We start from the raw sequence: 26,882 nt of genomic DNA on the forward strand, positions 1-26,882 counted from the left end.
CTCTGGGTGGGGGACCCGGTGGCATTGTGCCCAGCAGGGCCATCAAGATGAGGGCGACCTGGGTGGTCCCCTTCTCCCTTGGGGTCTTAGTTTTCATCATGGAAATGGGATCAGGCAGCAGCCATGGAACACCGCCACCCTGGCTTCTCTCACCTCCTCGTCTGTGATTCTGGGTCAGGGTACCAGGGATGATGACCTGGGTGGAGGACTCCTCTGCCGCAGGGAGGCCGCAGAGTCCTCTGTCCATGTGGACTTTGTCCCTGGGCTGACGCGGCTGTCTGCTGGAGGCTAAAGCTGGAGGCACAGGCGGGCTGCGAGGCCGGGGTCCTGAGGACGACAGAGCCAGTGGGGCTGCAGCTCTGAGCAGATGGCCCCTCGCCCCGGGCCCTGAGCCCGTGTGTCCAGCTGCAGGTGTGCTCAGGTGAGCCAGTAGGCGATGGGGGAGGCACCCTGGGCAGGGATCGGGGGTGCTGACTCGTCCGAGAGCCCGACCTTCTGGGAGTACTCTGCCCACACTCTAAGCCTGGCAAGAGCTGGGTTCGTCGGTCTGACTCTCCTCCTGAATTCCAATGGACTCTATTTATGCGGCAGTCACTGGATGGCCTCTTTATCCCCGATGGTGTCCTTTTCTGCTGACCCGGCTCCCCTGACCACCTCCCCCCGCCTCCACCATACAGGAAGATGGCACCCGTTTCCTGCAGATGCCCCCCAGAGCTAAGTTCACCCCTGGCCTGGCTTCAGATGTCTACAGTCCTCCTGAATTGATGACCTGCGATCCAGGCAACAAGAACCTGGGGGATTATTATTCCTGCGGGAAGGTCCCGCTCCCCACTAGGCCCCAAGCCTGCCGTGTGAGGCTCAGTTTCACCTGGAACCCTCCTCATTTTTTCCCAATCTCAGCCCCCAACCCCAGAGGCATCCCCTGCGCCTTTCAAGGCCCTTGTCCCTTCCTGGGGGGATGGGGTGCTTGGGAGGGCAAGCCTGCCCCCCCGAGCCTGTGCCGCTGGCAATGTCCGTCTCTGGGTCACCGCTCCCCTGGCTCTCAGAGCTCCCTGGTCCCTGGGGATGGGTTGCGGTGATGACAAGTGGATGGACTCTCAGGTCACACCTGTCCCTTCCCTAAGGAACTGACCCTTAACCCCGACACTCGGCCAGACCCAGAAAGCACTTCAGACATGTCGGCTGATAAATGAGAAGGTCTTTATTCAGGAGAAACAGGAACAGGGAGGGAGGAGAGGCCCCTGGTGTGAGGCGACCTGGGCAGGGGCTCAGGGGTCCATGGAGAGGTGGGGGAGGGGGTGTGGGCCAGAGGGCCCCCGAGGGTGGGGGTCCAGGGCCCTAAGAACACGCTGAGGTCTTCACTGTCTTCGTCACGGTGCTCCCCTCGTGCGTGACCTCGCAGCTGTAACTGCCTTTCGATTTCCAGTCGCTGTCTGTCAGGCTCAGGTAGCTGCTGGCCGCGTACTTGCTGTTGCTCTGTTTGGAGGCCCGGGTGGTCTTCACGTTGCGGGTGATGGTGCTGCCGTCTGCCTTCCAGGCCACGGTCACGCTACCCGGGTAGAAGTCGCTGATGAGACACACCAGGGTGGCCTTGTTGGCGCTGAGCTCCTCCTTGGAGGGCGGGAACAGGGTGACCGAGGGTGGGGACTTGGGCTGACCTGCAAAGTGGGCGAGGGGAAGAATATCACTCAATCAGAGGTCTGGTGCCCGTCATGAGAGCCCCTGAGTCTGTGTCACAGGGGGACACAGGATCCTTTGAGAGCCCAGCAGGACCCCGAGTCCAGGCACCACTGTGAGCCAGAGGGCCTGTGCCAGGGAAGGTGGGTGGGGTTTTCTCAGGCACCTCCCCATCTTCCTGGGAAAGCCTGAGCCTGGACCCCTGCCAGCGCTGTCCTGAGACCCCCTGGCTCTTGGTTTCCCACACAGACACCTGACCTTCACTCTCCTTGCCTGCCCATCTGATGGTTGACCGGGGTCTGCCTGGGGCTGGCAGTCTGTCTGTCTGTCCCCTGAGTGGATGATGTGGCCTCCCTGGCCTCCTGTGAGTCAGTCCAGGTATATTTTGAGCTGACATGTGTGTTCGAGCCTTTGCCCGAAGGCGTCCGTTGGTCTCCAAGTCTGTGTCCCTTGGAGCCTCTGTGCTGGTCGAGGGGGAGCCTGTCTGCCTGTCCTCGGTCCCCCCATCCGCAGATCTGAGCTCAGGTTCCTCTCTGATTCTTCTTGGGTCTGGAGGTTTCCTGCCCTGGTACCTGTCTCTCTGCTTCTTCAGGGACTCCTGCTTCTGAGGAGTGTGTCCTGCAGACTCAGGAGTCCGTGTCCCCTGCATCCTGACCTCCTATCTCTTTCCCCAGTTCTGAGTTCAGCACCTTCTCCTCCCCCGTCTTCCCCTTGCACTTTCCCTGGGTCCCTGGCCGGCCCAGGATCTTCACGGCAGCCCCATGGAGGCCTGGGGGAGCCCCTCCACCTCTGCCGAGTCCCTGACCCGGATCCCTAGACCCAAGGTCCCAGAGTGTCCTGGCCCTATGACTTCGGTCCCCAGCCCTGAGGGTTCTGTGTCCCTCTGATGTCTCCCCATGTTTCCTCATCTGCAGTCCAGTTCCCTCTTCCCCATGAGATGGGGAACCCAAGTGACCCTCAGAGACAAAGCTGGGTCAGCATAGAGCCCAGATTGGGGGTTGGGGGCACAGAGGAGAGCGAGGATCGGGAGCCAGACAGACAAGTCCTTAGGTCAGCCTGCTCATTCCCCTGCCTCTGGGGTCAGAGGGGAGGCTCTGGTGGGACCTCAGTGCCAAGTAGGAGAAGCCTGGGATCAGGGAAAGGGAAGAGGTCAGGGCCCCAGAGGTGGGTCCCGGGTGAAGGCTTGACCACAGGCTGACACTGGGCACAGAAAAGAGCAAAGTGACAGAAAAGTGTCTAAACCTGGGGGAAAGAAGAGGGAGAGAAGGGAGGAGGGAGACTCACCCAGGACGGTCACTCTGGTCCCGCCGCCGAAAAGATCACACAGTGACACAGGCTGGCACAAAAACCCCTCCCTGGGAGGCCCGCCCCAGCCCCACCTGCAGCTGCGCTGGAGGACGTGGGTCACTGCCCCAGGCTGCCATCTGCTCACAGAGGGGCTTCAGCACCCTCTCCTTTAGCAGATGACAGGACAGGGCACCCGTGCTAAGCAGCAGGAGCCTTGGAAGGCAGGTTCCCTAAGCAAGTTGCGTGTTGGATACTGTCTTCCCACCAGGCGGCAAGGGCTGGGAATGGAATAATAGGGGGGGGACAGGAGCCTTCACTGCCCGAAGAGCGAAGTGCCCCAGAGAGGAAGCCGCTTCTTTTGTCTGTGGAGTTGGCAGCAGCCTGACTCCCTGGTGAGAACACAGGCTGAGGGCAGGGGCGTCCCAATCCCCCCATAGACACGAGTTGAATGGATTTGCCGTGACCGTCTTGCATCTGACCCTAACTGGGGCTCCAGAGGCTCATCTCCAGTTCCCCGGGGTTCTCCCGGCTTCAAACGGGCATCTCTAGCGGGCTTGGGCTGGTTGCCTTCCAAGCCCGGCCTTCGTCTGCAGGGAGCACTAGACAGTGTCCTGGCCAGGCCTCAGGGTCTCATCTGACGTTTGGATGCATCTAGGAGCATCTTATTCAGAACAGAGATGTGAGCAAGCCCCTCGCTGTGGTCCCGAGACAGCATCTCTTTAAAGAGAATCAGGCTGCTGGGCTACATGGGCCATCCCAGGCCTGAGTCGGGCCAGGCACCAGATGGGCCTGGAACACACGGTCCCCACAGAACGCAGGAAGTTGTGAGTCTCCTGTGCCTGAGCAGGAGGACCTGGGGCCACCAGCGGAGGCTGCCCTGGACAAAGGTGGGAACTCCAGCACCAAGAGGGTATAACCAGGGCGATTCAAACATCGCCTGCATGTACCCTAGACTTCCCCGCGACACGACGGACTGTTCTCCTTCAGAAGGTGGCAGAGACCACTCATTATTTTGTAAAAGTGCTCCACTAAAGGGCAGAAATAAGACCCGAAACCACTCCTGGAGACGTGAAGAGCGTGTGACGGGCCTCCCTTTGTGGATCAATTACTGCTTTCACTCCTGGAGAAGGAAATGGCGACCCACTCCTGTAGCTTTGCCTGGAAAGTCCCATGGGTAGGGGAGCCTGGGAGGCTACAGTCCATGGAGTCGCAAAGAGTCAGATGGGACTGAGTGACTTCCCTTTCTTTCACTCACTGCTTCACTAGAGCAAGAAGGACGGAACTACAATTGCCCCTGGCTTCCCATCCCACCTGAGGGTCCTGGGATTGGAGTGTCCAAAGAAGATAACTTGGCTAAATGACCTATGATCCTGAAAGGGCACTGTGGAGGGAAATGGCCAACTGTCCTAGGATTGCCTCTGGCCAAAATATCCCCCAGAACCCTGCCAGACCTTTCTAGCTAGCACCACTTTGCAGGCACGTAGAGCAGTGAGCACTTCCCAGATACAGCTTGAGGTGGAGGGGCCGGGGGCTGCACCCCTACCCTGGGGGAGTCCAGCAGCAGCAGGCGCACTCTTGCAGCCTCTTCTAGCTAGGAAAAGCCAGAGCCATTTGGGAGAGACTGAGGACCCACCAGGCCCTAGACACACCCACCAATCAAAGGCTCAAGGCTTTCCAAGCCTCTTGGAAACAACACAAAATACACCAAGTCAAACAGCGCCCAAAACACAAGTAACCAAGAGGCACATGGAAAGATGCTCAACATCCCTAAGTATTAGAGAAATGCAGATCAAAGCTACAGTGAGCACACCTCCAAATGGTCAGAATGGCCATCATCCACATGTCTAGGAAGAGTGATGCTGGAGAGGCTGTGACGAAAAGGGAGCACTCTTGTATTGCTTGCAGGAACGTCAGCTGGTGCAGGCCCCAGGGAGAAGAGCATCAAGGCTGCTTAACGTACCGGATGTGATCCAGCAATCCCACCCCGAGAAAACCACCATTCAAAGAGACACGTGAACTCCAGCGTTCATTGCAGCACTGTTTACAATAGCTGGGGCGTGGAAACAGCTTAAATGTCCGACAGATGACTGGATACAGAAGATGTGGTACATACATGCAAGGGAATATGATCACCCGTAAAGAAGCATGAAGCAATGCCATGTGCAGAGACACGGATGGACCTGGAGCTTGTCATCCTGAGTGAAGTCAGACAGTGAAGGACAAGCAGCTCTCAATACGGCTAAATGTGGAATCTAAGAAGATGGTCAGAGGGACTGATTTACAAAACAGAAGTGAAGTCACAGATGTAGGAAACAAAATTCTGGTTGCCAAGGGGGCCGGAAGGGGAGGATAAACTGGAAGATCGAGATTGACATACACACGCTGCTCTTGTAAGGTCTGTGTATAAAGCAGACGACTCATGAGAAGCTACCATACAGCACAGAGGAGGCGAGTCAGTCCTCTGTGATGACCTGGATGGAAAAGAAATCTACAAAGTGGGGGTGCACGTGCGTGTATATATATACATATCTGATTCACTTTGTTGTGCAGCAGAAACTAATCCAACTCTGTAAGTCAACCGTAGCTCAATAAACATGAGTGAACACTGGGTTTTCTCAGTGGTCCAGTGGTTAAGAATCCGCCTGCCGGTGCAGGAGACGTGGGTTTGATCTTCCCTGGTCTGAGAAGGTCCCACAGGTCTCGGGGTGCCTAAGTCCTCACAGCACAGCTGATGAGCCTGGGCTCCAGAGCCTGAGCTCTGCAACAGGAGGAGCCACTGGAACGAGCAGCCTGCACACTGCAAGGACAGAGCAGGCCGTGCTCGCTGCAACCAGAGAAAAACTTGGGAAGCAGTGAAGACCCAGCAACACAAAAATGAATACGATAAAATAAAGGAAGAGTTTAAAAACTGATCACTATTAACATGAAAAATTACCGGAAAGAAAGAGACATTAAAAAAAAGTGAATGAAAACAAAACACAACCAACTACATATTCTATGACAATTGTGAGTCACGTCATGAGCAGCTGTTTTCCGGTCTTCAGGAATTGTGGACGATTTCTGTTTGGGTTTGCTCATGATAATTTAGTTACAGCTTAGGTTCTTTCTTTCCAGGCCACGAGCGACATGTTTTCAGGTGAGATGACGTGGTGGGGGATGGGTGGCGAGGCCTCCACTGGGGAGGAGGGATTCTGTTGTGGGCAGGAGTTGGCAGCATCCCTGAATTGATGACCTAGGATCCAGGCGACAAGAACCGGGGGATATTATTCCTCTGCCTTCTCATGTCATGTCCTCGGTTCTTCATGATGAAAACGTATGACAATACAGGGGAGTTAGATTTGGGCGGGCACAACTCTGGGTGGGGGACCCGGTGGCATTGTGCCCAGCAGGGCCAATGAGGGCGACCTGGGTGGTCCCCTTCTCCCTTGGGGTCTTAGTTTTCATCATGGAAATGGGATCAGGCAGCAGCCATGGAACACCGCCACCCTGGCTTCTCTCACCTCCTCGTCTGTGATTCTGGGTCAGGGTACCAGGGATGATGACCTGGGTGGAGGACTCCTCTGCCGCAGGGAGGCCGCAGAGTCCTCTGTCCATGTGGACTTTGTCCCTGGGCTGACGCGGCTGTCTGCTGGAGGCTAAAGCTGGAGGCACAGGCGGGCTGCGAGGCCGGGGTCCTGAGGACGACAGAGCCAGTGGGGCTGCAGCTCTGAGCAGATGGCCCCTCGCCCCGGGCCCTGAGCCCGTGTGTCCAGCTGCAGGTGTGCTCAGGTGAGCCAGTAGGCGATGGGGGAGGCACCCTGGGCAGGGATCGGGGGTGCTGACTCGTCCGAGAGCCCGACCTTCTGGGAGCACTCTGCCCACACTCTAAGCCTGGCAAGAGCTGGGTTCGTCGGTCTGACTCTCCTCCTGAATTCCAATGGACTCTATTTATGCGGCAGTCACTGGATGGCCTCTTTATCCCCGATGGTGTCCTTTTCTGCTGACCCGGCTCCCCTGACCACCTCCCCCCGCCTCCACCATACAGGAAGATGGCACCCGTTTCCTGCAGATGCCCCCCAGAGCTAAGTTCACCCCTGGCCTGGCTTCAGATGTCTACAGTCCTCCTGAATTGATGACCTGCGATCCAGGCAACAAGAACCTGGGGGATTATTATTCCTGCGGGAAGGCCCCGCTCCCCACTAGGCCCCAAGCCTGCCGTGTGAGGCTCAGTTTCACCTGGAACCCTCCTCATTTTTTCCCAATCTCAGCCCCCAACCCCAGAGGCATCCCCTGTGCCTTTCAAGGCCCTTGTCCCTTCCTGGGGGGATGGGGTGTGTGGGAGGGCAAGCCTGCCCCCCCGAGCCTGTGCCGCTGACAATGTCCGTCTCTGGGTCACCGCTCCCCTGGCTCTCAGAGCTCCCTGGTCCCTGGGGATGGGTTGCGGTGATGACAAGTGGATGGACTCTCAGGTCATACCTGTCCCTTCCCTAAGGAACTGACCCTTAACCCCGACACTCGGCCAGACCCAGAAAGGACTTCAGACATGTCGGCTGATAAATGAGAAGGTCTTTATTCAGGAGAAGCAGGAACAGGGAGGGAAGAGAGGCCCCTGGTGTGAGGCGACCTGGGCGGGGGCTCAGGGGTCCATGGAGAGCTGGGGGAGGGGGCGTTGCCAGAGGGCCCCCGAGGGTGGGGGTCCAGGGCCCTAAGAACACGCTGAGGTCTTCACTGTCTTCGTCACGGTGCTCCCCTCGTGCGTGACCTCGCAGCTGTAACTGCCTTTCGATTTCCAGTCGCTGTCTGTCAGGCTCAGGTAGCTGCTGGCCGCGTACTTGCTGTTGCTCTGTTTGGAGGCCCGGGTGGTCTTCACGTTGCGGGTGATGGTGCTGCCGTCTGCCTTCCAGGCCACGGTCACGCTACCCGGGTAGAAGTCGCTGATGAGACACACCAGGGTGGCCTTGTTGGCGCTGAGCTCCTCCTTGGAGGGCGGGAACAGGGTGACCGAGGGTGGGGACTTGGGCTGACCTGCAAAGTGGGCGAGGGGAAGAATATCACTCAATCAGAGGTCTGGTGCCCGTCATGAGAGCCCCTGAGTCTGTGTCACAGGGGGACACAGGATCCTTTGAGAGCCCAGCAGGACCCCGAGTCCAGGCACCACTGTGAGCCAGAGGGCCTGTGCCAGGGAAGGTGGGTGGGGTTTTCTCAGGCACCTCCCCATCTTCCTGGGAAAGCCTGAGCCTGGACCCCTGCCAGCGCTGTCCTGAGACCCCCTGGCTCTTGGTTTCCCACACAGACACCTGACCCTCACTCTCCTTGCCTGCCCGTCTGATGGTTGACCGGGGTCTGCCTGGGGCTGGCAGTCTGTCTGTCTGTCCCCTGAGTGGATGATGTGGCCTCCCTGGCCTCCTGTGGGTCAGTCCAGGTATATTTTGAGCTGACATGTGTGTTCGAGCCGTTGCCCGAAGGCGTCCGTTGGTCTCCAAGTCTGTGTCCCTTGGAGCCTCTGTGCTGGTCGAGGGGGAGCCTGTCTGCCTGTCCTCGGTCCCCCCATCCGCAGATCTGAGCTCAGGTTCCTCTCTGATTCTTCTTGGGTCTGGAGGTTTCCTGCCCTGGTACCTGTCTCTCTGCTTCTTCAGGGACTCCTGCTTCTGAGGAGTGTGTCCTGCAGACTCAGGAGTCCGTGTCCCCTGCATCCTGACCTCCTATCTCTTTCCCCAGTTCTGAGTTCAGCACCTTCTCCTCCCCCGTCTTCCCCTTGCACTTTCCCTGGGTCCCTGGCCGGCCCAGGATCTTCACGGCAGCCCCATGGAGGCCTGGGGGAGCCCCTCCACCTCTGCCGAGTCCCTGACCCGGATCCCTAGACCCAAGGTCCCAGAGTGTCCTGGCCCTATGACTTCGGTCCCCAGCCCTGAGGGTTCTGTGTCCCTCTGATGTCTCCCCATGTTTCCTCATCTGCAGTCCAGTTCCCTCTTCCCCATGAGATGGGGAACCCAAGTGACCCTCAGAGACAAAGCTGGGTCAGCATAGAGCCCAGATTGGGGGTTGGGGGCACAGAGGAGAGCGAGGATCGGGAGCCAGACAGACAAGTCCTTAGGTCAGCCTGCTCATTCCCCTGCCTCTGGGGTCAGAGGGGAGGCTCTGGTGGGACCTCAGTGCCAAGTAGGAGAAGCCTGGGATCAGGGAAAGGGAAGAGGTCAGGGCCCCAGAGGTGGGTCCCGGGTGAAGGCTTGACCACAGGCTGACACTGGGCACAGAAAAGAGCAAAGTGACAGAAAAGTGTCTAAACCTGGGGGAAAGAAGAGGGAGAGAAGGGAGGAGGGAGACTCACCCAGGACGGTCACTCTGGTCCCGCCGCCGAAAAGATCACACAGTGACACAGGCTGGCACAAAAACCCCTCCCTGGGAGGCCCGCCCCAGCCCCACCTGCAGCTGCGCTGGAGGACGTGGGTCACTGCCCCAGGCTGCCATCTGCTCACAGAGGGGCTTCAGCACCCTCTCCTTTAGCAGATGACAGGACAGGGCACCCGTGCTAAGCAGCAGTCTTGGAAGGTAGGTTCCCTAAGCAGGTTGTGTGTTGGATACTGTCTTCCCACCAGGCGGCAAGGGGTGGGAATGGAATAATAGGTGGGGGAGGGGGCCTTCACCGCCCGAAGAGCGAAGTGCCCCGGAGAGGAAGCCACTTCTTTTGTCTGTGGAGTTGGCAGCAGCCTGACTTCGTGGTGAGAGCACAGGCTGAGGGCAGGGGCGTCCCCATCCCCCCACGGACCCGCGTGAAATGGATTTGCCGTGACCGTCTTGCATCTGACCCTAACTGGGGCTCCAGGGGCTCAGCCCCAGTGCCTCAGGGTTCTCCCGGCCTCAAACGGGCATCTCTAGCGGGGCTTGGGCTGGTTGCCCCAAGTCCGGCCTCCGTCTGCAGGGAGGACTGCACAGTGTCCAGGCCTCAGGGTCTCATCTGACGTTTGGATGCATTCAGAACAGAGATGTGAGCAAGCCCCTCACTGTGGTCCTGAGACAGACAGCATCGCTTTAAAGAGAATCAGGCTGCTGGGCTACATGGGCCGTCCCAGGCCTGAGTCGGGCCAGGCACCAGATCAGCCTGGAACACACGGTCCCCACAGAATGCAATAAGTTGTGAGGTCTCCTGTGCCTGAGCGGTAAGACCTGGGGCCATGAGCAGAGGCTGCCCTGGACAAAGGTGGGAACTCCAGCACCAAGAGGGTATAACCAGGGCGATTCAAACATCACCTGCATGTACCCTAGACTTCCCCATGACACGACGGACTGTTCTCCTTCAGAAGGTGGCAGAGACCACTCATTATTTTGTAAAAGTGCTCCACTAAAGGGCAGAAATAAGACCCGAAACCACTCCTGGAGACGTGAAGAGCGTGTGACGGGCCTCCCTTTGTGGAGCAATTACTGCTTTCACTTCTGGAGAAGGAAATGGCGACCCACTCCCGTAGCTTTGCCCGGAAAATCCCATGGGTAGGGGAGCCTGGGAGGCTCCACTCCATGGAGTCGCAAAGAGTCAGACAGGACTGAGTGACTTCGCTTTCTTTCACTTACTGCTTCACTAGAGCAAGGAGGACGGAACTACAATTGCCCCTGGCTTCCCATCCCACCTGAGGGACCTGGGATTGGAGCTTCCACGGAAGATAACTTGGCTAAGTGACCTATGATCCCGAAAGGGCACTGTGGAGGGAAATGGCCAACTGTCCTAGGATTGCCTCTGGCCAAAATATCCCCCAGAACCCTGCCAGCCCTTTCTAGCTAGAACTACTTTGCAGGCACGTAGAGCAGTGAGCACTTCCCAGATACAGCTTGAGGTGGAGGGGCCGGGGGCTGCACCCCTACCCTGGGGGAGTCCAGCAGCAGCAGGCGCACTCTTGCAGCCTCTTCTAGCTAGGAAAAGCCAGAGCCATTTGGGAGAGACTGAGGACCCACCAGGCCCTAGACACACCCACCAATCAAAGGCTCAAGGCTTTCCAAGCCTCTTGGAAAGAACACAAAATACACCAAGTCAAACAGCGCCCAAAACACAAGTAACCAAGAGGCACATGGAAAGATGCTCAACATCCCTAAGTATTAGAGAAATGCAGATCAAAGCTACAGTGAGCACACCTCCAAATGGTCAGAATGGCCATCATCCACATGTCTAGGAAGAGTGATGCTGGAGAGGCTGTGACGAAAAGGGAGCACTCTTGTATTGCTTGCAGGAACGACAGCTGGCGCAGGTCCTAGGGAGAAGAGCATGAAGGCTGCTTAACGTACCGTATGTGATCCAGCAATCCCAGCACTGGGCATACACCCCGAGAAAACCACCATTCAAAGAGACACGTGAACTCCAGCATTCATTGCAGCACTGTTTACAATAGCTGGGGCGTGGAAACAGCTTAAATGTCCGACAGATGACTGGATACAGAAGATGTGGTACATACATGCTAGGGAATATGATCACCCGTGAAGAAGCATGAAGCAATGCCATGTGCAGAGACACGGATGGACCTGGAGCTTGTCATCCTGAGTGAAGTCAGATAGCGAAGGACAAGCAGCTCTCAATACGGCTAAATGTGGAATCTAAGAAGATGGTCAGAGGGACTGATTTACAAAACAGAAATGAAGTCACAGATGTAGGAAACAAAATTCTGTTTGCCAAGGGGCACGGAAAGGGAGAGATAAACTGGAAGATCGAGATTGACATACACACGCTGCTCTTGTAAGGTCTGTGTATAAAGCAGACGACTCATGAGAAGCTACCATACAGCACAGAGGAGGCGAGTCAGTCCTCTGTGATGACCTGGATGGAAAAGGAATCTACAAAGTGGGGGTGCACGTGCGTGTATATATACACATATCTGATTCACTTTGTTGTGCAGCAGAAACTAATCCAACTCTGTAAGTCAACCGTAGCTCAATAAAAATGAGTGAACACTGGGTTTTCTCAGTGGTCCAGTGGTTAAGAATCCGCCTGCCGGTGCAGGAGATGTGGGTTTGATCTTTCCTGATCTGAGATGGTCCCACGGGCCTCGGGGCGCCTCAGTCCTCACAGCACAGTGGTTGAGCCTGGGCTCAGAGCCTGTGCTCTGCAACAGGGGGAGCCACTGGAACGAGCAGCCTGCACACTGCAAGGACAGAGCAGGCCATGCTCGCTGCAACCAGAGAAAAACTTGGGAAGCAGTGAAGACCCAGCAACACCAAAAATGAATACGATAAAATAAAGGAAGAGTTTAAAAACTGATCACTATTAACATGAAAAATTACCGGAAAGAAAGAGACATTAAAAAAAAGTGAATGAGAACAAAACACAACCAAGTAAATATTCTATGACAATTGTGAGTCACGTCATGAGCAGCTGTTTTCCGGGCTTCAGGAATTATGGACGATTTCTGTTTGGGTTTGCTCATGATAATTTAGTTACAGCTTAGGTTCTTTCTTTCCAGGCCACGAGCGACATGTTTCCAGATGAGATGACGTGGTGGGGGATGGGCGGCCAAGGCCCCCACTGGGGGGGAGGGATTCTGTTGTGGGCAGGAGTTGGCAGCATCCCTGAACTGATGACCTGCGATCCAGGTGACAAGAACCGGGGGATATTATTCCTCTGCCTTCTCATGTCATGTCCTCGGTTCTTCATGATGAAAACATATGACAATACAGGGGAGTTAGATTTGGGCGGGCACAACTCTGGGTGGGGGACCCGGTGGCATTGTGCCCAGCAGGGCCATCAAGATGAGGGCGACCTGGGTGGTCCCCTTCTCCCTTGGGGTCTTAGTTTTCCCCTCATGGAAATGGAATCAGGCAGCAGCCATGGAACACCGCGACCGTGGCTTCTCTCACCTCCTCGTCTGTGATTTTGGGTCGGGATACCAGGCATGAAGACCTGGGGCGGGGGGACATCACTCCTCTGCAGCAGGGAGGCCGCAGAGTCCTCCGTCCATGAGGACTTCGTCCCTGGGCTGACCCTGCGGACTGCTGGAGGCTGAAGCTGGAGGCACAGGCGGGCTGCGAGGCCAGGGTCCTGAGGACGACAGAGCCAGTGGGGCTGCAGCTCTGAGCAGATGGCCCCTCGCCCCGGGCCCTGAGCTTGTGTGTCCAGCTGCAGGTTCGCTCAGGTGAGCCACTACGTTATGGGGGAGGCGCCCTGGGCAGGGATCGGGGGTGCTGACTCCTCCGAGATTCCGACCTTCTGGGAGCACTCTGGCCACACTCTAAGCCTGGCAAGAGCTGGGTTCATCAGTCTAACTCTCCTCCTGAAGTCCAATGGACTCTCTCCATGCGGCAGTCACTGGATGGCCTCTTTATCCCCGATGGTGTCCTTTTCCACTGACCTGGCTCTCCTGACCACCTCCCAGCCCCCCACCATACAGGAAGATGGCACCTGGTCCCTGCAGAGCTAAGTCCACCCCTGGCCTGGCTTCAGATGCCTACAGTCCTCCTGCGGGAGGCCCCGCTCCCCACTAGGCCCCAAGCCTGCCGTGTGAGTCTCAGTCTCACCTGGAACCCTCCTCATTTCTCCCCAGTCCTCAGCCCCCAACCCCAGAGGTATCCCCTGCCCCTTTCAAGGCCCTTGTCCCTTCCTGGGGGGATGGGGTGTATGGGAGGGCAAGCCTGATCCCCCGAGCCTGTGCCGCTGACAATGTCCGTCTCTGGATCATCGCTCCCCTGGCTCTCAGAGCTCCCTGGTCCCTGGGGATGGGTTGCGGTGATGACAAGTGGATGGACTCTCAGGTCACACCTGTCCCTTCCCTAAGGAACTGACCCTTAACCCCGACACTCGGCCAGACCCAGAAAGCACTTCAGACATGTCGGCTGATAAATGAGAAGGTCTTTATTCAGGAGAAACAGGAACAGGGAGGGAGGAGAGGCCCCTGGTGTGAGGCGACCTGGGCAGGGGCTCAGGGGTCCATGGAGAGGTGGGGGAGGGGGTGTGGGCCAGAGGGCCCCCGAGGGTGGGGGTCCAGGGCCCTAAGAACACGCTGAGGTCTTCACTGTCTTCGTCACGGTGCTCCCCTCGTGCGTGACCTCGCAGCTGTAACTGCCTTTCGATTTCCAGTCGCTGCCCGTCAGGCTCAGTAGCTGCTGGCCGCGTACTTGCTGTTGCTCTGTTTGGAGGCCCGGGTGGTCTCCACGTTGCGGGTGATGGTGCTGCCGTCTGCCTTCCAGGCCACGGTCACGCTACCCGGGTAGAAGTCACTGATGAGACACACCAGGGTGGCCTTGTTGGCGCTGAGCTCCTCGGTGGGGGGCGGGAACAGGGTGACCGAGGGTGCGGACTTGGGCTGACCCGTGTGGACAGAGGAGAGGGTGTAAGACGCCGGGGAGGTTCTGACCTTGTCCCCACGGTAGCCCTGTTTGCCTTCTCTGTGCCCTCCGACCCTTGCCCTCAGCCCCTGGGCGGCAGACAGCCCCTCAGAAGCCATTGCAATCCACTCTCCAAGTGACCAGCCAAACGTGGCCTCAGAGTCCCCGGCTGCGACCAGGGCTGCTCTCCTCCGTCCTCCTGGCCCCGGGAGTCTGTGTCTGCTCTTGGCACTGACCCCTTGAGCCCTCAGCCCCTGCCAGACCCCTCCGTGACCTTCCGCTCATGCAGCCCAGGTGCCTCCTCCGTGAACCCGGGTCCCCCCGCCCACCTGCCAGGACGGTCCTGATGGGAGATGTGGGGACAAGCGTGCTAGGGTCATGTGCGGAGCCGGGCCCGGGCCTCCCTCTCCTCGCCCAGCCCAGCCTCAGCTCTCCTGGCCAAAGCCCGGGGCTCCTCTGAGGTCCTGCCTGTCTACCGTCCGCCCTGCCTGAGCGCAGGGCCCCTCGCCTCACCTGCCTTCAGGGGACGGTGCCCCCACACAGCACCTCCAAAGACCCCGATTCTGTGGGAGTCAGAGCCCTGTTCATATCTCCTAAGTCCAATGCTCGCTTCGAGGCCAGCGGAGGCCGACCCTCGGACAGGTGTGACCCCTGGGTCCCAGGGGATCAGGTCTCCCAGACTGACGAGTTTCTGCCCCATGGGACCCGCTCCTTTCTGACCGCTGTCCTGAGATCCTCTGGTCAGCTTGCCCCGTCTCAGCTGTGTCCACCCGGCCCCTCAGCCCAGAGCGGGCGAGACCCCTCTCTCTCTGCCCTCCAGGGCCTTCCCTCAGGCTGCCCTCTGTGTTCCTGGGGCCTGGTCATAGCCCCCGCCGAGCCCCCAAGCTCCTGTCTGGCCTCCCGGCTGGGGCATGGAGCTCACAGCACAGAGCCCGGGGCTTGGAGATGCCCCTAGTCAGCACCAGCCTCTGGCCCGCACCCCAGCGTCTGCCCTGCAAGAGGGGAACAAGTCCCTGCATTCCTGGACCAAACACCAGCCCCGGCGCCCCGACTGGCCCCATTGGACGGTCGGCCACTGGATGCTCCTGCTGGTTACCCCAAGACCAACCCGCCTCCCCTCCCGGCCCCACGGAGAAAGGTGGGGATCGGCCCTTAAGGCCGGGGGGACAGAGAGGAAGCTGCCCCCAGAGCAAGAGAAGTGACTTTCCCGAGAGAGCAGAGGGTGAGAGAGGCTGGGGTAGGGTGAGAGCCACTTACCCAGGACGGTGACCCAGGTCCCGCCGCCTAAGACAAAATACAGAGACTAAGTCTCGGACCAAAACCCGCCGGGACAGCGCCTGGGGCCTGTCCCCCGGGGGGGCTGGGCCGAGCGGGAACCTGCTGGGCGTGACGGGCGCAGGGCTGCAGCCGGTGGGGCTGTGTCCTCCGCTGAGGGGTGTTGTGGAGCCAGCCTTCCAGAGGCCAGGGGACCTTGTGTCCTGGAGGTGCCCTGTGCCCAGCCCCCTGGCCGAGGCAGCAGCCACACACGCCTTGGGGTCACCCAGTGCCCCCTCACTCGGAGGCTGTCCTGGCCACCACTGACGCCTTAGCGCTGAGGGAGACGTGGAGCGCCGCGTCTGTGCGGGGCGGCAGAGGAGTACCGGCCTGGCTTGGACCTGCCCAGCCGCTCCTGGCCTCACTGTAAGGCCTCTGGGTGTTCCTTCCCCACAGTCCTCACAGTCCAGCCAGGCAGCTTCCTTCCTGGGGCTGTGGACACCGGGCTATTCCTCAGGCCCCAAGTGGGGAACCCTGCCCTTTTTCTCCACCCACGGAGATGCAGTTCAGTTTGTTCTCTTCAATGAACATTCTCTGCTGTCAGATCACTGTCTTTCTGTACATCTGTTTGTCCATCCATCGATCCAACATCCATCCATCCATCCATCACCCAGCCATCCATCTGTCATCCAACATCCATCCTTCCATCCATTGTCCATCCATCTGTCCATCTTGCATCTGTCTGTCCAACAGTGGCCATCAAGCACCCGTCTGCCAAGCCCTGTGTCACACGCTGGGACTTGGTGGGGGGAGCCCTCGCCCTCCCACCTCCATCTCTCCCTGAAACTTCTGGGGTCAAGTCTAACAAGGTCCCATCCCGTCTAGTCTGAGGTCCCCCCGCAGCCTCCTCTTCCACTCTCTCTGCTTCTGACCCACACTGTGCACTCGGACGACCACCCAGGGCCCTTGCATCCCTGTTTCCTTCCTGACCTCTTTTTTTTGGCTCTGGATTTATACACATTCTGCCTCCTGGAGGCATCTCAGCTTGAGTGTCCCACAGACGCCTCAGACTCAGCATCTTCCATCGAAACTGCTCCCAGGTCCTTGCAGACCTGGTCCCCCACATTGTTCTCAATTCGGTAGATTTCTCCACAAGCCAGAGGCCTGGACTCATCCCATAATGCCTGCCCCTCATTGAGTCAGCCTCTGTGTCCTACCATAACCAAACATACCCTTAAAAATCTCAGAAGAACAAAAAAAGCACCCAGATTGCACTGTCAGAGTTTATGATGACAAGAATCCTCAGTTCAGTTCAGTCACTCAGTCGTGTCCGACTCTTTGCGACCCCATGAATCGCAGCACGCCAGGCCTCCCTGTCCATCACCAACTCCCGGAGTTCACTCAGACTCACGTCCATTGAGTCAGTGATGCCATCCAGCCATCTCATCCTCTCTCGTCCCCTTCTCCTCCTGCCCCCAATCCCTCCCAGCATCAGAGTTTTTTCCAATGAGTCAACTCTTCGCGTGAGGTGACCAAAGTACTGGAGTTTCAGCTTCAGCATCATTCCTTCCAAAGAAATCCCAGGGCTGATCTCCTTCAGAATGGACTGGTTGGATCTCCTTGCAGTCCAAGGGACTCTCAAGAGTCTTCTCCAACACCACAGTTCAAAAGCCTCAATTCTTTGGCGCTCAGCCTTCTTCACAGTCCAACTCTCACATCCATACATGACCACAGGAAAAACCATAACCTTGACTAGATGGACCTTTGTTGGCAAAGTAATGTCTCTGCTTTTTAATATGCTATCTAGGTTGCTCATAACTTTGCTTCCAAGAAGTAAGTGTCTTTTAATTTCATGGCTGCAATCAACATCTGCAGTGATTTTGGAGCCCCAAAAAATAAAGTCTGCCACTGTTTCCACTGTTTCCCCATCTATTTCCCATGAAGTGATGGGACCAGATGCCATGATCTTTGTTTTCTGAATGTTGAGCTTTAAGCCAACTTTTCACTCTCCACTTTCACTTTCATCAAGAGGCTTTTTAGTTCCTCTTCACTTTCTGCCATAAGGGTGGTGTCATCTGCATATCTGAGGTTATTGATATTTCTCCTGGCAATCTTGATTCCAGTTTGTGTTTCTTCCAGTCCAGTGTTTCTCATGATGTACTCTGCATATAAGTTAAATAAGCAGGGTGATAATATACAGCCTTGACGTACTCCTTTTCCTATTTGGAACCAGTGTGTTGTTCCATGTCCAGTTCTAACTGTTGCTTCCTGACCTGCATACAGATTTCTCAAGAGGCAGGTCAGGTGGTCTGGTATTCCCATCTCTTTCAGAATTTTCCACAGTTGATTGTGATCCACACAGTCAAAGGCTTTGGCATAGTCAATAAAGCAGAAATAGATGTTTTTCTGAAACTCTCTTGCTTTTTCCATGATCCAGCAGATGTTGGCAATTTGATCTCTGGTTCCTCTGCCTTTTCTAAAACCAGCTTGAACATCAGGAAGTTCACGGTTCATGTATTGCTGAAGCCTGGCTTGGAGAATTTTGAGCATTCCTTTGCTAGCGTGTGAGATGAGTGCAATTGTGCGGCAGTTTGAGCATTCTTTGGCATTGCCTTTCTTTGGGATTGGAATGAAAACTGACCTGTTCCAGGCCTGTGGCCACTGTTGAGTTTTCCCAATTTGCTGGCATATTGAGTGCAGCACTTTCACAGCATCATCTTTCAGGATTTGAAATCGCTCCACTGGAATTCCATCACCTCCACTAGCTTTGTTTGTAGTGATGCTCTCTAAGGCCCACTTGACTTCACATTCCAGGATGTCTGGCTCTAGATGAGTGATCACACCATCGTGATTATCTGGGTCATGAAGATCTTTTTTGTACAGTTCTTCTGTGTATTCTTGCCACCTCTTCTTAATATCTTCTGCTTCTGTTAGGCCCATACCGTTTCTGTCCTCGCCTATCGAGCCCTCGCCTCCCTACGTAGAGACTCTAAGCAGGAAGGTGACCCGTGCTGCACTGGGTCCAGCATGCTTTTAATTCAGCAGTGGAACTTCTGGGTCATGATTGTGTTTAAGGGATGCGCATACGATTTTTGAAGCAAAATTTAACAGGACAGCAGTGTAAAGTCAGTACTTATTTCTGATTAAAGAAAGCAAATATCCAGCCTGTTACTAAGTTAATTAACTAAAGAAACATCTTCAACTTAATAAACAGTATCTCCTGAAACTTACAGCATGCTTCACATTTAAAGGCAAAACCATTTTAGAGGCCAGGGTTCCCACGCTTACGTTTATTATTTAATATATGCTACAGATTCAAGCCCATGACACAAAATGGGGGGAAGAGTGTGAGTGTTAGGAAAAATGAGATAAAATTGGTTTTTGCAGGTGATGGGCTAGTTTACTTTAAAAAAAAAAACAAAACAAGCTCAAGATGAACTGAAGGACTATTAGAACTGGTACAAGAGTTAACCTGTGATGGAATACAAGCAGGCTGGGCAAAACTCAGCAGGTTTTCTTCTATACAGGCAGTAATGATTGAGAATACGAAACGGCGGAAGCGCTTACAACCTCGATAACAGTTCTATTAAAAGCCCTAGGAATGAACTTAACACGGAATGTACAAGATCTGTGAGGATAAAATATAGCACAACCTAATGAACGGACACAGCAGCAAAGACGTCAATTCCCCTCCAGTGAACCCAGGTGCTCCATAAAATTACAAGCACAACATCAAAGGAATAATTTTGGACTTCCCTGGCGGTCCCGTGGCTGAGGCTCCAAGCTCACAATGCAGGGGGCCTGGGTTTGACCCCTGGTCAGGAAGCTAGAACCCACGTGCTGCAACTAAGAGTCTGTAAGTCACAACTAAAGGTCCAGAATGCTGCAGCTCAGACCCGGCACGGCCAAATAAATAAATATTTTAAGAAATCAGTGAGCCAGGTCCAAAGTCCAACAGTAAGAATAATCGTGGAGCTCAGTTCAGTTCAGTCGCTCAGTCGTGTCCGACTCTTTGTGACCTCACGAACTGCAGCACACCTGGCTTCCCTGTCCACCACCAACTCCCAGAGCTTACTCAAACTCACATCCACTGAGTCGGTGATGCCATCCAACCATCTCATCTCAGTGGTGGAGAATAGACACAGATATTTTGATTGAGAATAACACCGGCGGATTGTTCTCTAGCAGGTACCAAAACACACTGTAAAGCTACCATCATTAAAACATGGTGGAATGGAGGTGGGAACTGATGGTTAGAACCACAGCGAGGATGTGATACGTCAGTAATTCAGCATTTGATGAAAGTTGTGTTTGTATTCAAGCAATACAGAACGACTGGTTTCCCATTTGAAAATATGTAAGGATACATTTCTACCGACACAAAAATAAATTTTAGGTGAAGTAAAAATAAACACCAAAACAATAGAAGTACCTGAATAAAATTAAAAAAAAATCAAAATAGAAATGTCTTTCCTATGCTTTCCACAGCTCACAAACACCATAAAGAAAAACAACCGATCTGACATGTAAAAATTAAAAAGCCTTAGTGTTGAAAGACCCCACAGATGAAACTGGAAAACAGATCAGGGAAACATATTTAGCACATACATACTTAACGAGGGGTTACTATCCCAAATGGATGAAGAGTTTCTATAAAGTACAACCAACCGAACAAAAAATAAACCAGACAAAATTACAACCGGTACATTCACAGAAGAAATAAAGTCAATCAATAAAAATATGAAAGGAAAATAAACTTCACCAACAATCAAGCAAACGGCAAACAGTTTTGTTCTCATTTTTGCTCTTCAGACGTGCAAAATAAAAAAAGATCCAAATGTCACATTATTGGTGAGAATGGAGAGGAAAAACGCGAAAATAAAAACAGATCCAAACGTCACATCATTGCGAGAATGGAGAGGAAAAACGCACAAAATAAAAACAGATCCAAACGCCACATCATTTCGAGAATGGAGAGGAAAAAGCACTGTCCCTGGCTGCAGGGAACGGGAGCTGGAGCAGACTTTTGGGAGGACCGTTGGCATCTCCTATGAAAATTTCAAAGCGTGTTCTCTCTGACCCAGCACCCCATTTTTAGGCATCTTTCCAGGGAGACAAAGCGTACAAAGTACGGGCACATAGCTACGCACGTGGGGGTTTCCACGTAGCATCTCTCGTAATTTACGTTTTGTAGTGGAAACACCCCAAACGTCCATTAATAGGCGAATGATTAAAGACACGCTGCTTCTTCCAAACTTTGAATTCATACAGAGCCATTCAGAGAACATGCGGGATCCATGTGGGCTGATATAGAAAATCTCAACAGACTGAATAAATAGTTGCAGGCTCATAGGCAGAGTATGAGTCCGTTTTGAAAACTAAAATCCCAGCACCATTAGCCGTGTGTGTGAGTTTTCAGGGACATACATGCCTAGGAGAAAGGCCAGAAGTGTACAGACCCACATGACACTGTCTCTCGCTGGAGAATGGGTTTTAAGGTAAGACGTGTGGTTGGTGAGCAGAAACTCTCAATTTTTACTTTATACGCTTCTGTGCTCAATCTTTTTTAAAAGCACGTTATTCTGGTATTAAAAAGTATTGTAGAAGATAAAATTACATGTATATCTTCTTGTGAACATTTTCATAACTTTTTTATAGTTTATAATTTTATCATTATATTTCATACAATTATAACTTTATAAAATTATAAAGCAAAAATTAAAAAATTTGGCTAGAGACACATTATTGTCATATTTCTATGTTTTCTGACAAGCTTTTGAAAGTGCACGCATGCTTTAAAAACCCAACTTCAGAAATATTGTTTTGGAAGTTTGTGTTAGGATTCCTTGCGGTGGATGTGCCATGCTGCGCTTCATCACACCCTTTCTGTTGGATATTCAGGTTATTTCCGGTTTTCTCCCATCATTAACGAGTTGACTTCCTGGCTTGTAAACCTTTGGTCACATCTTTTTGATTGTTCCCCCGCCCCCAGATGAATTCCTAAAAGCGGAATTACGCAATTTTAAAGAAATGCGTTTTCTTTTATGACTTGCTGCATATTGCCGAAAAGGGTGCACATTTTAGATTTTTGTAGCCAGTTCATGACAGTGCCTGTTCCTCCCCGACAGCCCTCTGACGACGTCACTGTAAATTCGCCTGCGGATTCCATGGGCGATCTCGGTGCCTGATCACCGAGGACCGTCCCCCCGCTCTCCATCACCTTTTCACAGCTTCTTCTCCATCCTCTAACCTGACCTCACGCTGGTCTCTGATCTGAAACAATTTTTCCACAGCACGAACTGGACCCTGACAGCCCCGCACATAAATCCCTCAATACCTGCCCCGGATCCCAGGATAAAGGAGGGGTGGACATGACCCCGTGGTCTGAACCCCGTTTTCCCCAGCTCTGGAAGCTCCCTGCAGGCCTGTGCACCCCTCTCTCCTCCTTGGCCTCCCTACTCCCTTTGCCTGGAGCTCCCCCATCCCAGGTCAGTGTCCCATAGCTGCACGTGACCCCTTGGTTCAGGCTTGGCTCCGTTAGACACTTAGGAACCTCGCTGAGGAGCTGGCCTCCTTGGGGGAGACCGAGCCAAGCCCCTGCTGCCTTCCCGGGACGCCTTGCAGACTTGCCTCTTCTCTTGGGCCGTTTTCTTAAAACACAGGACACTCTGGTGCCTGTCTAGTCCCGGGATTTCTACAGTCCTGGGACTGCGCCCGTGTGCTGTGTGACATTGGGCAGCTTGCCTCACCTCTCTGGACCTCTGTCGCTGCCTGTAAGAAGGGGAGGAAGGCAGACCTGCCTTGTGGGGCCGCTGCCCCCAAAATGATCAGTGCCTCCTGGGCACGCCCTGCCCCGTTGCGCCGTGTCTGCCCTGCTCAGAGGGCCGGGGTGAGGCAAGAGGGACACCAGCCACGGGTACAAAATCTCAGGGCGCCAAAAGCTCCACGAGATAAATAGCATCTCAATACAAAATTAAAAATAAAACCCAACACAAAGGCACACTGGGCCCAGGGTCAGCGCTGTGCGTGCAGCCACGTCTGCCCAGGCTCCTTCTCTCCAGCTGGTTTCCCTTCTCGTTCCCCGCCCCTGCGGTCATTCACCCCTGGGTCCCATCGAAGGGAAGCCCCACTTCCCTGCACCATGACTCCCTCGGCCCTTACCTGTCCTGCAGGCTCCAAGGGCTCTTTCCTGACGGGGCTTCCATGCGGGGGGCTGTGCTCTGAGGCGCCGCCGTCGGGGGCAGCAGGCCGTGGGCGCCCACGGGATAAGAGGCCAGGCCCAGCAGGATGAGAGGCCAGGGCTGCCTGGGGACACTGCACTGACCCCTGGGGGCCTCATGGGCCCCCTGGCCTGGCCTGGGCCTCATGTGCCCCCAGGGCCAAGGGCACCTTGGGCAGATGCGCTGGTGTGGGCTCCTCCTTGGAGGGGGTCGAAAGTGCCCCAGCTTCCCCTTGCTGGCAGGGGCTGTTTTGGTGCGCCCCGTCCCACGGGGCCCATCCTCTGCCTGGGCCTTCTGTCCCTGCCCCCAGCACCGCCCTCTCCCCCAGGGCCCAGGGCCGGTACTCTGGGCGGGGGGCCTCTCCCGGGGGGGCCTCTGCCAACTGTTCTGCTCTGCTCTGGTTCCAGGGCTCAAGGGCTTCTCACTAAAGCCTGCCCACCAGCCCCGCCCCACCCCCGGGGCCTGGTTCTGCACACCAGCTCTGTTCCGCTTCTCTGCTCTGTGAGGGTGTCTCGTGGCCCTGGAGAGGCCGTGGAGGGCTAGGGTCCCAGTGCCGTCAGGACTCTGGGTGTAGGAAGAGCTCCACGTGGCAGGTTGCACGTTCCCGCTCATCGCAGCCGGCACCTACCCTCCGGCTTGCCAGTTGCTTCAGTTCTGTCAGTCGCTCAGTTGTGTCTGACTCTCTATGACCCCATGGACCGCAGCATGCCAGGATTCTCTGTCCATCACCAACTCCCAGAGTTTACTCAAACCCATGTCCATTGAGTCCATGGGTGGGTGATGCCACCCAACCATCTCATCCTCTGTCGACCCCTTCTCCTCCTGCCTTCAACCTTTCCCAGCATCAGGGTTTTTCCAGTGAGTCAGTTCTTTGCATCAAGTGGCCAAAGTATTGGAGTTTCAGCTTCAGCATCAGTCCTTCCCATGAATATTCAGGATTGATTTCCTTTAGGATTGACTGGTTGGATCTCCTTGCAGTCCAAGGGACTCTCAAGAGTCTTCTCCAACACCAGAGTTCAAAAGCATCGATTCTTCGGCGCTCAGCTTTCTTTATGGTCCAACTCTCTCATCCATACATGACCACTGGAAAAACCATCGCTCTGATGAGACGGACCTTTGCGATCCAGTTGTTTAAGTTCAGCTCTGCAGCCCTTCCGGTTCTCTGTTTCAGCAACTCTGGGGAAGGACCCCAAAGGGACTTTTCTGGAAGGGACTTCTCAGACATGTCTGGCCCTCATATTTTGAAGCTGATACTCCTTAACGTTTCTGCTACATTTGGTGAAAATCAGTCCAGCCTGTTCCGTGGGATGTGGTACCAGACACACAGCCTGGGACTTCGGTTCCTTTACATACATAGGATCCTGGGAGACAGTGTCTGTGGATCTCTGTGCTTCCGCACGTCTCAGGAGCAAAGGCACGGATCGCCTTCGGTATGGATTGTCTTTGGATGTTTGTGGAATGAGAAACCCTGGAAGGTAGGGGAACCCTCTCCCTCCGGAGCTGAACGTGTTTACTGTCCGGCATAACAGACCTGGGGTCCCCCAGCTTGGACGCGCAGGTGTCTCCTGGCTCCTTTGCATCACCCCGTCGGGCTCAGAGAACCACTGCTTGGATGATGCTTGTGGCCCGACTGCCGCTCTGGCGGGGTGACAAGCTGGCCTTCGTCTCCGGCACAGCGTCTCGGGTCTGCCCGCATCAGTGCGATTGCGGCAGCCTCACGGTTTAGCTGGCAGGTGGGATGACCTCCCAGACCCTCCACAGCTCTCGATAATGACAACAACCACGGTGATGAGGGGGGCAGGAGGGGGCGAATGGATGGCGGTGATCAGAGCCTCACGGTTTGACCAAACTCACAAGGCAGTTTTGGAGGAATCCCAGGCTGCCTGGTCCAGTGCTGAGGCTGGGCTGCGCGCGTGCGCACACACACGCACGCACGCACGCACGCACACGTCTACGCACGCACACGCACGCACACACACACACACGCACGCACGCGCACACACGCACACACACACGCACGCACGCACGCACACACACACACACACATCCCTGGCCTTGGACACTGGCCAGCACTGAACAGCAATGGGGTGCGGGTGCCCTGACGGCTGCCGTGCAGGTCCGGGGGAGCCCCTAGGGGCCCCGATCCAGTCTAACTTCTCCCCACCATGGTGCTTCGCTCTCTCCAGCCTGGGACCTGCTCTTCTCACATATTGGGGGCTGGGTCCCCCCGCTGCCTGGAGGCTGCGGTGGCCCCCGGGACAGCCCCAGGTTTCAGGGAGAAAAAGGGACTGTCCCTGAATTCAGCGGGTGACTCCAGCTGCCCCCCTTCCCCCACCCTGCACCTGCCCAGACCTCTGGGCCAACTCCACCACCGACCACTTCCTCCTGTGTGTGCTGCGGTCGGAAATTGGAGTCTGGCTAGACCCTGGGGGACCCTCAGGGGACGGGCAGGGCCTTCCCAGCCCATGCAGCTGCAGCTCTGGCCACTCCACTCAGTCCTGCCCTATACCCTGCCTGGGCTGAGCATGGCTTAGAGCTGGATTCCAGCTGGCTCAGAGATGTCTGGGTCCAGCAGTCTGCTCGGTGGACCCCTTCTCAGGGTCTCTTGTTCCTCTGTGCCCCGCCCCTGCCCACCTCCCTTGGAGTGGAGGGGTGTGTCGTGTCCAGTCACCTCTGTCTGCTCCTGCCCGCTCTCCACCCCGCAGGCCCCAGAGACCCTGCCTGAAGCCATGGTGGATTCCTGTCTCCCAGGCCCAGGCCCTCCCCCAGCTCCCCACTTCCCTCCTCCCCAAACTCAAGCCTGGTGGATCCTTCTCTTAAGCGCTTCACTGTTGGGGCTTGGAGCATTTGAGGCGGAGCCAAGGGACAAAGGGTCATCTGGAGGTGTGACCAGGTTTTTGGAATCAGGGTCTGGCTCTGTGGTTCCTGAGCCCCCACTGAGGGGTCCCCGGGAACCCTGAAGACCCTGGCTCCTCTGGTGATCCTAGGGGTGCAGAAGCTTCCCCCACCCCGAGCTCTCTTTCAGCAAATGGGGAGAAAATCCTCCGGCTTCTGGAGACGTCACAGACTCCCCGACCTGGCAGTCACTTCTGCGGATGAGGGAACAGAGGCACAGAGAGGGAGAGTTTCTTTCCTAAGACACACAGCAACTTGATGTAAAGACTATATCCTGGGACTTACCAGCGCCAGCCGGGAGCCTGGGAGGACCAGGCTCTCTGGGACATGGGAGTGGGGTGGGGCCCAGCCTGGAACCTGGGGGCTCTGGGAAATTTCCCTCCGTTAAATAGACGGGGAAACAGTGGAAACAGTGACAGACTTTATTTTCTTGGGCTCCAAAAATCACTGCAGATGGTGACTGCAGCCATGAAATTAAAAGACGCTTGCTCCTTGGAAGAAAAGTTATGACCAACCTAGACAGCATATTCAAAAGCAGAGACATTACTTTGCCCACAAAGTTCCATCTAGTCGAGGCTATGGTTTTTCCAGTGGTCACGTATGGATGTGAGAGTTGGACTATAAAGAGAGCTGAGCACTGAAGAATTGATGCTTTTGAACTGTGGTGTTGGAGAAGACTCTTGAGAGTCCCTTGGACTGCAAGGAGATCCAACCAGTTCATCCCAAAGGAAATGAGTCCTGAATATTCATTGGAAGAAATGATGCTGAAGCTGAAACTCCAATACTTTGGCTACCTGATGCAAAGAACTGACTCATTGGAAAAGACCCTGATGCTGGGAAAGATTGAGGACAGGAGAAGGGGTCGACAGAGGATGAGATGGTTGGATGGCATCACTGGCTCGATGGACATGAGTTTGAGTAAGTTCTGGGGGTTGGTGATGGACAGGGAGGCCTGGTGTGCTGCAGTCCATGGGGTCACAAAGAGTCAGACATGACTGAGCGACTGAACTGAACTGAACAGAGGGGACGGGCCCGGTAGCGGGCAGCAGAAACCAGCTGTAGAGGGAGACACTGCCCAGAAAGTGTGGAGCTCAGACACAGGACAGGGGAGACCTGGGGGCAGGGGTGGGGGGTAGCAGGGTGCGGAGGGGTGGGAGGTGGGGTAGGCGGCTCCAGTGGAGGACGTGGTGGGGGGAGAGGGCAGGGGCTGGACTCCATCTTCCTGGCACCCCTGAAACTCCTGGAACCCCGACCAGTCCTAGGGTGGGGGTT

The 26,882-nt window shown here is 55.4% G+C and overlaps 2 protein-coding genes and 2 gene segments (V, D, J or C); all 4 read right to left on the minus strand.

The window, feature by feature from the left end:
* The window catches only part of LOC113907274 (immunoglobulin lambda-1 light chain-like), a 320,444-nt gene that overhangs the window by 5,125 nt on the left and 288,437 nt on the right, over positions 1–26,882 (minus strand). The gene's annotated exons all lie outside the window — the stretch shown is intronic.
* On the minus strand, positions 1,179–6,558 carry LOC113875102. The segment is given in 4 exon segments: positions 1,179–1,658; positions 2,962–3,013; positions 3,711–3,841; positions 6,465–6,558. Coding segments are annotated over 4 exon segments (597 nt in total).
* The window catches only part of LOC113875134 (immunoglobulin lambda-1 light chain-like), a 29,620-nt gene continuing 10,229 nt past the window's right edge, over positions 7,492–26,882 (minus strand). Inside the window, exons 4-6 of the mRNA XM_027513545.1 lie at positions 24,412–24,429; positions 9,272–9,306; positions 7,492–7,968 (exon numbers count right to left, since the gene is read on the minus strand). Coding sequence (XP_027369346.1) covers positions 7,649–7,968; positions 9,272–9,306; positions 24,412–24,429 — 373 coding nt within the window. The 3' untranslated portion in view covers positions 7,492–7,648. The remainder of the gene's footprint in view (positions 7,969–9,271; positions 9,307–24,411; positions 24,430–26,882) is intronic.
* Positions 13,746–14,453, minus strand: LOC113907278. The segment is given in 1 exon segment: positions 13,746–14,453. A coding segment is annotated over 1 exon segment (455 nt).

The sequence above is a fragment of the Bos indicus x Bos taurus genome, chromosome 17, assembly GCF_003369695.1.
Source record: "Bos indicus x Bos taurus breed Angus x Brahman F1 hybrid chromosome 17, Bos_hybrid_MaternalHap_v2.0, whole genome shotgun sequence".
NCBI classification, from domain to species: Eukaryota; Metazoa; Chordata; class Mammalia; order Artiodactyla; family Bovidae; genus Bos; species Bos indicus x Bos taurus.